The 11,627-nt window shown below is 41.0% G+C and overlaps 1 protein-coding gene across 2 annotated transcripts; it reads left to right on the top strand.

Annotated features, from left to right (window-relative positions):
• The first annotated feature begins 7,401 nt into the window (after positions 1 to 7,401).
• Positions 7,402 to 11,382, top strand: LOC145407783 (uncharacterized). Of its 2 annotated transcripts, none has more exons than XM_080278647.1 (4): positions 7,402 to 7,440; positions 9,001 to 9,331; positions 9,602 to 9,736; positions 10,179 to 11,382. In XM_080278647.1, exons 1-4 carry the CDS (start codon positions 7,416 to 7,418, stop codon positions 10,333 to 10,335), a joined length of 648 nt encoding a protein of 215 aa, XP_080134773.1. In that variant the 5' UTR covers positions 7,402 to 7,415; the 3' UTR covers positions 10,336 to 11,382. The 2 variants fall into 2 exon arrangements, with proteins under 2 accessions (XP_080134773.1, XP_080134774.1); XM_080278648.1 differs by lacking the exon at positions 7,402 to 7,440 and adding an exon at positions 8,370 to 8,407.
• The last annotated feature ends 245 nt before the right edge of the window (positions 11,383 to 11,627 follow it).

The raw sequence follows: 11,627 nt of genomic DNA, 5'->3' as shown, positions 1-11,627 counted from the left end.
TTCTCTCAGCACTTTTGTTAGTCTTTCATTCAGCTCAACTGTGTCACAATCAGCATTACTTAGAGCCTGAAATCCGTTCCATATATCCAACTGGAAGACTGCTTTGTTTTCGTTTACTTTTATTGGGCATATCTTTTTATCTTTAATCATGTTCTTTCTTTCACATCTGGAATTGATTCTGGCTGTGCAATCTACCATTCTATGGTCACATCCGATATTTACTTTGTTGATAACAGCGACATTTGTGATCGTGTTATTCTTATCTGCTATAATGAAGTCGATTTCGTTCTTTGTTTCTCCAGTTGGGCTTCTCCAAGTCCACTTTCTCCCTTTTCTTTTGTGAATATGTTTGTTATTCTCATATTATACATTTCAGGTAAATTTACTACGATTTGTCCTCTTTCATTCCTTTCTCCCACTCCAAATTTTCCCGTACATGCTTCTCCATTTTTTGATTTCCCAACTTTTGCATTGAAGTCTCCTATGAGTGTATTTTATGTAGTCTTTTCTTCCATAATCTGGGAGATGTCGTCATAGAATGTTTCTATTTCTTCATCTGAACTTTGAGATGTTGGTGCATATACTCGTATTACTTTCAGGGTATATCTTTTGCATACGCTAATTATAATCCATGCTGCTCTATCAGATACACTGCTGAGTTTAACAATATTCTCACCCTGCCCTGGGGCGGGAAAGGAGGTCCGGATGATGAGGATGATGTTAATGATGTCTGCAAGATTTCTGGTAATTAAAAATCCTACACCACTAACTCTTTCATTTTGCCTTTCTGTAGTAAAATAGGTTGCTGTCCTTGAGCTGGATTACTTTTTCTTCTTTTTTGTGGGTCTCACTGAAACCTACAATATTTCAACTAATTTTCCAGTTCAGTCATTAAGTTATCGTCTGTAATCTTCTGTAAGGCTTCTTACATTGTATGCATAGATCTTTATGGATTTCAGTATGGTTAATATCCCAGTCCTTAACTTGCCAACACAGTGCCTACTCACTTTCGGTGGTACACTGCCCGTATGCACGGGAGGCAGTGCGGTTGGACCTTCAGTAGACGATGATCCAACAGGAGCTCCCGTTAAATCATTTGCAATGGAACTCATGTTTGGTTGGAAGGATTGTGGCAAATAATCTCACCTCCCCGACACATAGTTTCTGGTGAGATGTAATCTTTGTGTCATCTTATTACATTCGGTGGAGCCCTATATATCTACAGGAGATCCCATGGTCCGCGCCGTCTAAGACAGTACATCGTATATTTATAAGGCCTTCCCCTATCCGCCACCCAGGGGCATGCCAGGTATATATATATATATATATATATATATATATATATATATATATATATATATATATATAACTATTGGTACTAAGTACTAGTACCAGTATAGTAATGGAATTCTTATAGATAATTGAAGATGGTAGGCCTATGTGTAAGGTTGTATATAAAGGAAGCGGTATTGTCAAACTACTAGGAAGACTGAAATGTGGTAAACAGTAAAGAGTATAATAGCTTGTGGAGGGTGGTCAGGGTCAGTTGTGTGCAAACCTAGGTCGTAACGTCAACTCATTCCTTTTGCTTGTTTTTTCCTAACCCTTTTATCCTCAGTCACCCTATCTTAATTGTTGCTTGATTTGTTGTAATTACAAAGGACGTTTTATATCTTTATGCAGTGTTTGCCTATCACTTTTGTATTAGCAATATATATGTGAAGTTGAACGAAAAAAGAATTGCATGTTTAAGGTCCCTGGGAGAAATAGAATAAAAGCATATTCACTTACTAGATAGAAGGTGCAGGATGATATACAGGGTGTGCAGGTAGGTGATGGTTATGCTGGCGTCACCATGCCCCGTCACCCTCGAAGACTGAGCATGGTGGTGATGGACTAGCGGTGAGTAATTGTGAGTAGTGGTGAGTGAGGTGAGTAGTGGTGAGTCAGGGCTGGTGAATGCAGGTTTAGGTGCTGATGTGTTGTCTCTCCCGTCACCACTAAATCAGCGCCTCTCCACTCTCTGCTGTGCTGCTTGTGAGCCCCACCTCCTCTTCTAGGCTTGTGATTACCTTTCCAGCGTGTAATTGCAGTTTCTTGCTGTATGGTGCGAACTTGTAGCTGATCTTGGTTTCCGTTTCACCTGCTTGTAGTTTCCATATAGAATCGTAATATCTTGTTTTGATTGTAGAGTTGATTCTTAAGTTGCTCGTTGATTGTTAATAGAGACGTTAATTGGCTTTGGTTACAACTGTTGTTTATCGTTGTAGCGGTTCAGGGTAGTCGACCGGTGCATATAAAGTAGTAAGACGTCGTATGGCGGGAACTTGTCGCTTCTCTTGTTTTCTGTCTTGCATCAGTAGAATTGTAGTCGTGGTTCGTAGGATTGCTGCCACCAAAAATCTCGTAGCCGTAGCCGAGGCTTTAAAGAAAAAAAAAAAGATTGTAGGGGTTGTTAGAGGAGATAATTTTCAAGTTGGTCTTGTGGTGGATGGCAGGAGAAAGATAATGAGTGTGTGGTTTGATTGCTGTTGTAATCTCAAGAGGGTGAGAGCGATTTGTGCTAGTTAACGCCGTGCCCTCTACTCCTGCCTTTTCCACCGGGCCTCTGCTATTTCCTATTGCGACCCAATCCCATCTGCCCTATCACTCTAATTTCCCCTGTATATGACTGGTTGGATCACGTGTATGGGCACATGTGATTTCCATCAGGTGCGTGGTGTGGCTTTGCATGATGTCGATGTGCTGTGTGCGACATTCCCTAGCTAGAATTTCCACTGCTGTTTCTTCCAGCTCTCTCGAATTTAGGAACAACTTTCCTCAAATTTCTGTATTACTTATTAACAGCATATGTCTATCTACTATGTAGTGTTATGATATCTTAGTGTCCTGACAATAATTTTCTACCGGAGGTCAATGTGTGGCCGTCTGCCTTAGTGACAGTTAGCCTGTGTGATTTTTCCCGATATCAGAACCATCACCAGCTGGCGAAATTAAACGTATTGGCAGATTGCTGAAGACATGTGATTAGTGGTACTTTACGGGGTCTAGTCACAGCTAACTTATTTTACCTTGATAACAATAAACGGTAACAATAAACGATTAGCAGTTATCAATCGACAGATACGAAAAAACCGTTTACAATATAGTAGGCACTGAAAAGCATCTGATGACAGATTTTGCAACATCAGGCTCATGTCACTAAAATTAATCCAACAGTAGAAAGGCATGTCTTTTCATGGCTTTGGTAATGCTGAATGCTGAAGCCTAGCCTATGTTTTATTTTCCAGTATATGGCAGCACTCATCCTGATGCCTGTTACTGTTCTGTGCAGACAGTGCAGATTAAACACAGTTCGAATCTCGTATGCAATACTGATCTTTTGCATCTCCTTCCTAAAACCCCCGCTGAGGGGGGTCACCTTGACTTGGTGGCGGGGCTTGAAGCGTGGCTGGCAGTGCCACCTACTTTGGAGGCATGCCTACCTTTGTAGGGTTCGGCATTTGTCAGTGTCGTGGACCAAGCACCCCCTACATCACTGGTGGAGGGGGCCTGCTGGTGATGCTAGTCCTTGCTCACTTGCCATCTAGGGCGGGAGTGTTGCCTCCCCACGTGTTTGCCGTGCGTTGCGTCCCGTAATGTTGGTAGTCGGGAGCCCTGGAGGTTGAGCGATGCTGCACGGTGCGCCCTGCAGCTAACAATACACCTCTTTGGTCCCTTATTCTGGCTAGACGGGCGGTCTGGTTGGGCCCGACCAGGTCAATCGGCTGGTCATGCGTTGGCTAGGGTCAAGCGGGCACTGGGGGGCCTGGTGGCTCCTATCGTCCTGGAGTCACCCTTGTCCAGGCCCCCCGGTGGTTACCTGCATATACTCTCCCACTACCTCTGGGGTTGCCAGTGGTGTTGTCCCTGGCATACGACCTCCCCTTGTTGGGCTCCATGGTGGGTGGAGGGGTGGGGGAATGAAGTTTTTGTTATATCACATGGCACAATTAAATAAAACTGTTGACGATGATGGATCTGTCCCCGAACATTTCTCAGACTCTGCGCCCCTTATTGCCACTCTGGAGCCTTTTCAGGCCCCTGGGGACTTCCGTCCTCTGCCCCAGCGTTCGACTGAGACTGGGAGGAGGTCTCGTAGGGTTGCTTTGACTCCAAGGTTTGGCCCAGAGGAAACAGTAAAAGAAAATTTCAAGAAGTATCTAGTGCTGAAATCCTCTGCAGGTGGCTCAGTGCTGGATATAGACATATTTAATCTGTACCGTGCCATTGTGTCTGCCTGTGGCCTTGAACCAGTGATATCCACTCAAGGGGATGGTAGCCTCCTAATTGAGGTTTCCTCCCCAGAAGAGAGCTCACGTCTCCAGACTCTGACCTCCGTTTCCTCATGGCACTTTTAACCAGTGTAAGGGGGACATTTACTCCCGGGACCTCCTCCGATACCCTGAATCACAGTTACTAGAAGAACTACGGTCTTATGGTGTTGTAAAGGTTGACCGGGTACAGAAGATCGATGGTGTTCTGAACCCAACTCCGACGCTGTTTCTGACTACTGAACGCTTAACTTTGCCTGCATCCGTGAAACTTGCTCGGCTCTCGCTGCCTGTGAAGCCTTATGTTCCGAACCCAAGGCGGTGTTTCCACTGTCAGGGGTATGGTCATGTAAGCAAATTTTGTCGGCGTGCACTGGCTGGCCTTCCTGGTGTCTGTATCTCCTGTGGTGAATCGAGTCATACCGGTGATTGTCCAGGACCCCTTAAATGCTATCACTGCGGGGGTCCTCATGCTGTATCTTCAAAAAACTGTCCTCGCTACTGCCTTGAAAAGGAGGTTCTGAGCATTCACACACGTGAGAAAGTTTCTTTTCCAGAAGCAAAGAGGAGGGCCCAGACTCTTCTTTCAGCCTGGAGTTACTTATGCTTCTGCCCTTTCGGGGGCACCTGTACGTCGTATTGTGACCCAGAAGTTGCCACGACCCTTTACAGTGACCACTTTCCCAACAACTGATTTGACGGATTTTACCCCTGAAATTACTAATATATGTGAGAATGTTTCACGCCCACCCACTGCTCCAACTGTTCCTACCTCCACTTCAGAAGCTGACGGTTTGCGCACTTCGGTGGTGGTGGCGGATGTACACGTTGATGTAACTCATCCTGTCTTGTCCAGTATGCACAAGGCTCCTTCTGTATCCAGTAAACGTCACCGTAACTCGTCAGAGTCCTCAGACCCTGACAACCGGCCGCATATTCACCAAGTCTGGAAAGGTTCGCGTTATGGGGGAAATTAGGACCAATCACAGCTCGAGCTGAGGCAAGCCAAGTGTTACCAGCTCAAGACGTCATCACTTACCTTATGACGTCATCACTTACTTCATAAACATACAATGAATTTAAGTACTTCTGAACTTATCAGTAAAAGAATGTATATACAAGGCACGTAATAGACATTTAACATTATAGGCAGGTGAGGCAAATATGACACCGTACTGGAATATAAATGAAGGCTAAGACTACGTAAAGTATCTGGTAACATATCTACACACTTGTACTTCTTTCGGTATTCAAATTATTTAGTTCCTCTCCTAAAAAAGATGTATGGACTTACAAAAACATAGATATTACATTGTATATCACACGTATATCAAGCGCAGAACTGAATGAAATGGCTAAGCATATCAGTTTGCGTACTCGTGGTAATAATAGTAGCCGAACCGAAAAGCACCTAAGAAGACAATAACACGTTCAACAACACGCTGCCGACTCAGCAAGCTTGGAGTGCAGTGATTGGGATTTTAGTGAAGGTGGCTTTAAAAATGTACAAATCATTCGTGAGCAGGACCAAGTGAAAGTAAGGACTAACGCAAACACAAGAGAAGAGTTTGAAAAGTGGAGAGGCATATTTAGAAAACGTGTGTTTCAACACCTACAAGGTTTATCCTGTTGAAGGAGTCAGGAAAGCATTTCGACAAAGGCTAATATGTCATCATGGCTTGAAATACAAAGGAATCAAGAGAATTACTACTGGGTAAGCGTCAAAAAAATTTCTGTAGAATATTACAACCTATGGTAACTTAAGATGTGCATATATGTACTGTATATCGTTTATATTAACGTAGAATTATGGACGACTCGAGCGCGCATCAACTCTGGTGTGTTCAACTAACCTAACCTAAGCTGACGTGATCTAACCTAAACTGACCTAACCTGACCTAACCTAACGATCGAGTTGGTACCACACGAGTTTGTGCACGCCTGACTCCTCAAGACACCCTAACATACATAGATTACACATATTGTTTTGTATTTATTTAGCCTATGTCAGCTTCGAGCTAATGCTACTGTATTGTAGTATAATTCCTTAAGTTTTATGTACTAGTTTGTTAGTTTGTATATGTACAGTACTGTAGGGTAAAAACTAACAGTAAGTATTGGGCAGTGTACAGAAATAATGTACTGTATAAGTCTATTTACTAAATCATTTCACATACGGATCAGGTAACTTCATACCATAGTCATATCTTACAGTACTGTAGTCAGTTTGTACCTCAACATACATAGGGTAAGCATGGTTGGGGACCTTGGGGAATGTAGGATTTAACAGGTGGGTGACAAGAATCATAAAGCTAATCAATCCATTCCCTTGGTGTAACAGGAGCCTTATTTTGGCTGTATATGTTTCCTATAACTTAACTAGATTAATTTTTCTTACCAGTATATTCTTATTCAGTTGCAGAGTGTCCATGGATGTAGCCATCAAGGTTGTGACAAAGAGAGCAGCACAAAGTGACAAGCTGTTGAGAGATTTTCCTTGTTTTGTGAAGATCCAGGGAAATCACAATCATCCCCTTGGATCTGCTGATGCCCTCAATCAACTGAGAGTACAGTCAAGGACAAGAGAGATGTTTGAGAAATACTTTGAACAAGGTATCGGTACCGTAAATATAGAATACACCAGAATGAAGAAGCTATTCAGTACAGTTTGTAAGATTTTCTTTCAGTAATCCCTTTCTATGTATACATAGTCATGCTCGGCAGAAAAAAAAGAATAGTAAATTAGTTTATCTCGAATGAGTGTTTAAGTGATTATTACATTTTTCAAGGATTACTATGAGCTTCCAATATCATTGTATTAATTCCTACGACTAGAAATTGACACTATTCTGTCTACCAGAATGTGGAAACTCGGGATGTACAGAGATAATCACTTGAACACTCATTCGAGATAAACTAATTGCTTACTAATTTTGCCATCTGTTACTGTTTTTCTTATTTCCACCCCAAGCATTTGTTAACATTTGTTAATTGTTTGCAGTGTCCTATATATGTGTTTTATACATGGGTATGCTTTTTTTTTTTTTTTTTTTTTTTCAGAAATGTCAGCTACTGAGGAACTATCATCACCTCATCCGTTGAATGTGCATGTCAGGAATGAAAACAGGTATATGAGGTTACCATGGTTAATATAAGCCTAAAGCTTGATAGTTATGAGTAGAGTATTGAGATTACAAATAAGTTTAGCAAAGTATATTGCTGTATAAACTAAATAAGAGTTAAAAATAAAGTTAAAAACAGTAGTAAAATATATAATTACCATATTAAGATAAACAAATCTAATATAGTAACCCCTCCCCCCCAAAAAAAAAAAAATACAGGACAGTAAGAAAGATTAATACTGCTACAGTAGTTAGCTAAATGAATATTATAATAATATTAAGATCTAATCATAAGATGTGTACTAAGCAAAGTTAAGTATTTAACAATATGGTACGGTATAAGCTTTAATGAATAACTTTGAGGTATTATGATCAGCTGCATGTTTGTTTATGGATAACCTACATATCACAGTAAATTTTCAGTCCAATGCACTTTCATCATCATCATCATATGGTTTCCCACAGCACACGGGGTGGGGAGGGAGGGTTACTAAAGAATCAAGAGTGTACCATAAGGCCTTTAGGGGTTGGTGTGTTATCTAATATTGTACTGTATTAGAATGCAATATCTCATTCGTTGAGATATAGCTCTGTTTATTATGCATCAACTTTCTCTGCTCGCTTTCAGGAAAAAAAAAAAAAAAAAATAGTGAGTGAGCAGCTATTGCTGTGTCAGAACTTACCATGTACATTTCTGTATTAACTTATATAATACCTGTATACCATGGTAAGTTATGATTCTATAAGATATGTTTAATGCTGTTACTGACTGATGCTTGTATTTATAGGCATGACAACAGCCCAGGCACAAAGACACCACATAATGAAAATGGACCTCTGCGATGATCTTTATGGCCAAGCAAATCACGCCATAAATCCATCTCCAAGGGCCATTCAGTACATGAGGACTGCATGGATGTCAAAAGAACATGGTGGATTAAACAGCCCATCCATGTTTGAGGCCATAAAGAAGTATGCAGAGGACAACCCAGAAATTATTCTAAAACTAGAACAGGATAATGATCGCTACTGTGTCGCTCTTATTACCCCCTTCATGCGGCGAGCACACAGGCAGCTGAGAGAAGCTGGGGAGGTGGTATTTGTGGATGCAACAAGCTGTGTCGACCAACTAAACACAGCAGTCATACCATTTATGTATGCAGGACCAGCTGGTGCAGTGCCATTAGCTGTACTTTTCACATCTTCTCAAGATGAAGCAACACTGACTTCAGTACATGTACTGTACAGTAATATATTGCAATTCCTTGGTTACAAATTTACAGTTATTACATAATAGGCACATGACCAGTTCAATTCGGCTGAGCAGACAAAAGAATATATATTTCATAGAGTTAAAGTACAGCTATAATTTTAGACATCACTGGCTTACTTGATTATTATGTAACATACAGGATACATGGACATATATTCATATATAATTCACAAATATATACAGTATTCTCGCGCATACACATATACTGTACTAGTACGTTAACAGACACACATTTATACATACATGCACATGCACAGTGTCACAAATGTGACATATATTTTTTGCTTGACAGGTTTTGGCATGGTCAAGGAAGCTCTAGGCAGCTGTACTTTCAGTGGCAGGGGAGCGCCACAGTCATTCATGACAGACAACTGTGATGCTGAACGAAAGGCACTGGCAGCAACTTGGCCGACATCACAACGCTTCCTCTGCATTTTCCACATACTGCAGCAAGTGTGGCGTTGGCTTTTGGATGCAAAGCATGGTATTCAGAATCATAATCGCCAGGAGCTAATGGCTGCTGCGAAGACGTTAGTGTTCGCCAAGTCAAAAGAAGTATTCAGTGAATTATGGGAAAATATCCAAGCCAGTTCTCTTGTAAACGCACATCCCAATTTCACAAGGTAATAGTTTGATTGCTGATTGGATAGTCACTATTTTCCAGTATATAAATTACAGTACCAGTCAGACTCATTATTCAACATAGTACAGTACTGTATTAACGTATTCCTAGTTTCCTTCTCAGTTTCCTATGGCTTTCTGTCCTCTCTGTCTCCCTCTGTTGTGGAAGCCTCCATGATCTTTCTAGCTTAGTGCACTCTTCTTTATTTTTCCCATTTCAATTCCGTTTCTAATCAGCGCTTTTTTTTTTGTGCTTTCTCATAACTTTTCAGTTACCTAACGTCTTTGGTGCAGAAGAAAGAAGAGTGGGCAATTGCTTACCGAGCTGGTGCAATATTACGAGAGCACCACACAAACAATTTATGTGAGGCAACAATGTGCATTATCAAGGACATTGTACTCAGTAGGTGAGGATTAAGTATTATTTATTTATAAATGATTCGAGTTTCTAACATATTCATTCCGATCGGTTTGTTTGATTTCTTGATTCATGTAATGCTTACATAACTTCCTACTGTATCACATTCCTCATTTCTGGTGGTGTTTTACAATATGGACTGTCACTTTGCATCCTTACCATTAATCACATTCGAATCTCACAATATTTATAGAATGAGCTGGAACTTTTTGCCGGATGGAAAATGTATTAGGCAGTTTCAGAAGGGGATGAAGCTGGGATGACCAAGTGTTGAATTAGAGAAAATATGTTAAAAGAGTTTAGGATAAGATTTTCTTTTTTTTTTTTTTGCCACCCCTTAATGTGTCTGAGAAGGCCTTATATTTGACTACAATATGTATACAAACCCATTAAGATATGTTTTATATGCAATATGTAATTTTGTTTTTCAGATGCAAAGCCTACAACACTACACAGCTCGTTGTTTTTATGGCTGTAATTTTCGACTCTTACATGAGGCAGCGGCTGGTAGACGTAGCACTTAGTCGACGACGTGTCAAGCCAGTGAGTGTAGGGAACATGACCATGGACAGTGACTTCCCTCGGTAGTGGAAAATGTAGTGTTCAGAGCCAGTCTGAACCAACACAAGTATATGAAGTAGACATTACCATTGGAATGTGCTCCTGTACCAAGGGTGAAAATGTTGCCATCTGTAAACACCAAGTTATATGTGCCGATTATAGCATGACAGTGGTGCCCCAGTTGTTTGTATCAACAATCAAAAGTCGGCACTGGCTGGCAGTTTTGGCTGTTGGCAGTGAGAAAGCACCAGAGGAGAGTTTTTTTAAGAATCAGTGAAACAGAAACAGAGATCAATGAAACAAGTGAAGCTTCATCTAGTGGAGACAATTTGGCAATGGATAGAGCTGAGAATGTGATATCTTTAGATAGTTCTGACGATGAGAACCAGGATTTTAACATCAGTGAAAATCCCACTCCTGGACAAAACAACCCTAGTGACAAATCTCATGTAGTAGCCAAAGCGTTGGTTGAAACAACAGCTCGGTTTGGAAATACAGACACTGAAGTGGCTCTAGATAAGTTCCTCCAATGTAAAAAATTAATTAAATCAACAAACCAATTGAACTCTTTACTGAGTTGTATGGGGTCAGCTGTAAAGAATGGTGGTGCAGGTCGTGGGAAAATTCCTTGCCAACCAACATCACTTGCAAGAAGATCCCTTGGCATGCCAAGAGGAGCAGCTCCCATTGGTAAAGGGCGTCGTCCGACAGGGGCTGTTGCATCTCAGTCAAAACGACCCCGCAACCTGGCTCACAACATTAGTTGCAATGTTGCGAATGCAAAGTCCCTTGGTAGTGGCCATTAGTCACAGTCAGACATGTCTATTGTACAGTACAGTCAATACTGTAACAGTTTCTAGAGTCATTTAAGTTGGTATTTCTCTAACATGGTTTTTCATTTAGCCAGAACATTTTGTAAATGTATTACTTCTACAGTCTAACGATTCACCAACAAGACTAAACAACTGCAAATCTAAAGTCAAGTTAAATTACTATAAAGTCTAAGTCAAACTGCAAGTCATTAAAAACAGCAACTCGAGTCATACCTGAGTCCCCATCTCTGATCACAGATGTTGGTATTACTGTAGGCTATTTGGCTATTATAAATAAATGTAGCACCCTCTTTTTGGTATTTTTGATGTCATAAAATTTATGTACTGTAAGAAGGGGAAATTGTTGAGTGCTGTGAAGAGTATGTACGAGGGAGCTAGGGCTACCGTGCAAATGGATGGTGAGCTGAGTGAGTTCTTTGATCTCAATGTGGGACTGAAACAGGGTTGTGTGATGTCTCCATGGCTTTTTAATACATACATGGATGG

Source organism: Coenobita brevimanus, chromosome 74 (genome assembly GCF_032717465.1).
Source record: "Coenobita brevimanus isolate Jiangsu-jjx chromosome 74, ASM3271746v2, whole genome shotgun sequence".
In the NCBI taxonomy this organism is placed as follows: domain Eukaryota; kingdom Metazoa; phylum Arthropoda; class Malacostraca; order Decapoda; family Coenobitidae; genus Coenobita; species Coenobita brevimanus.
Note: the sequence above shows the minus strand (reverse complement) of the source record. Positions and strands in the feature narration are given on the sequence as shown.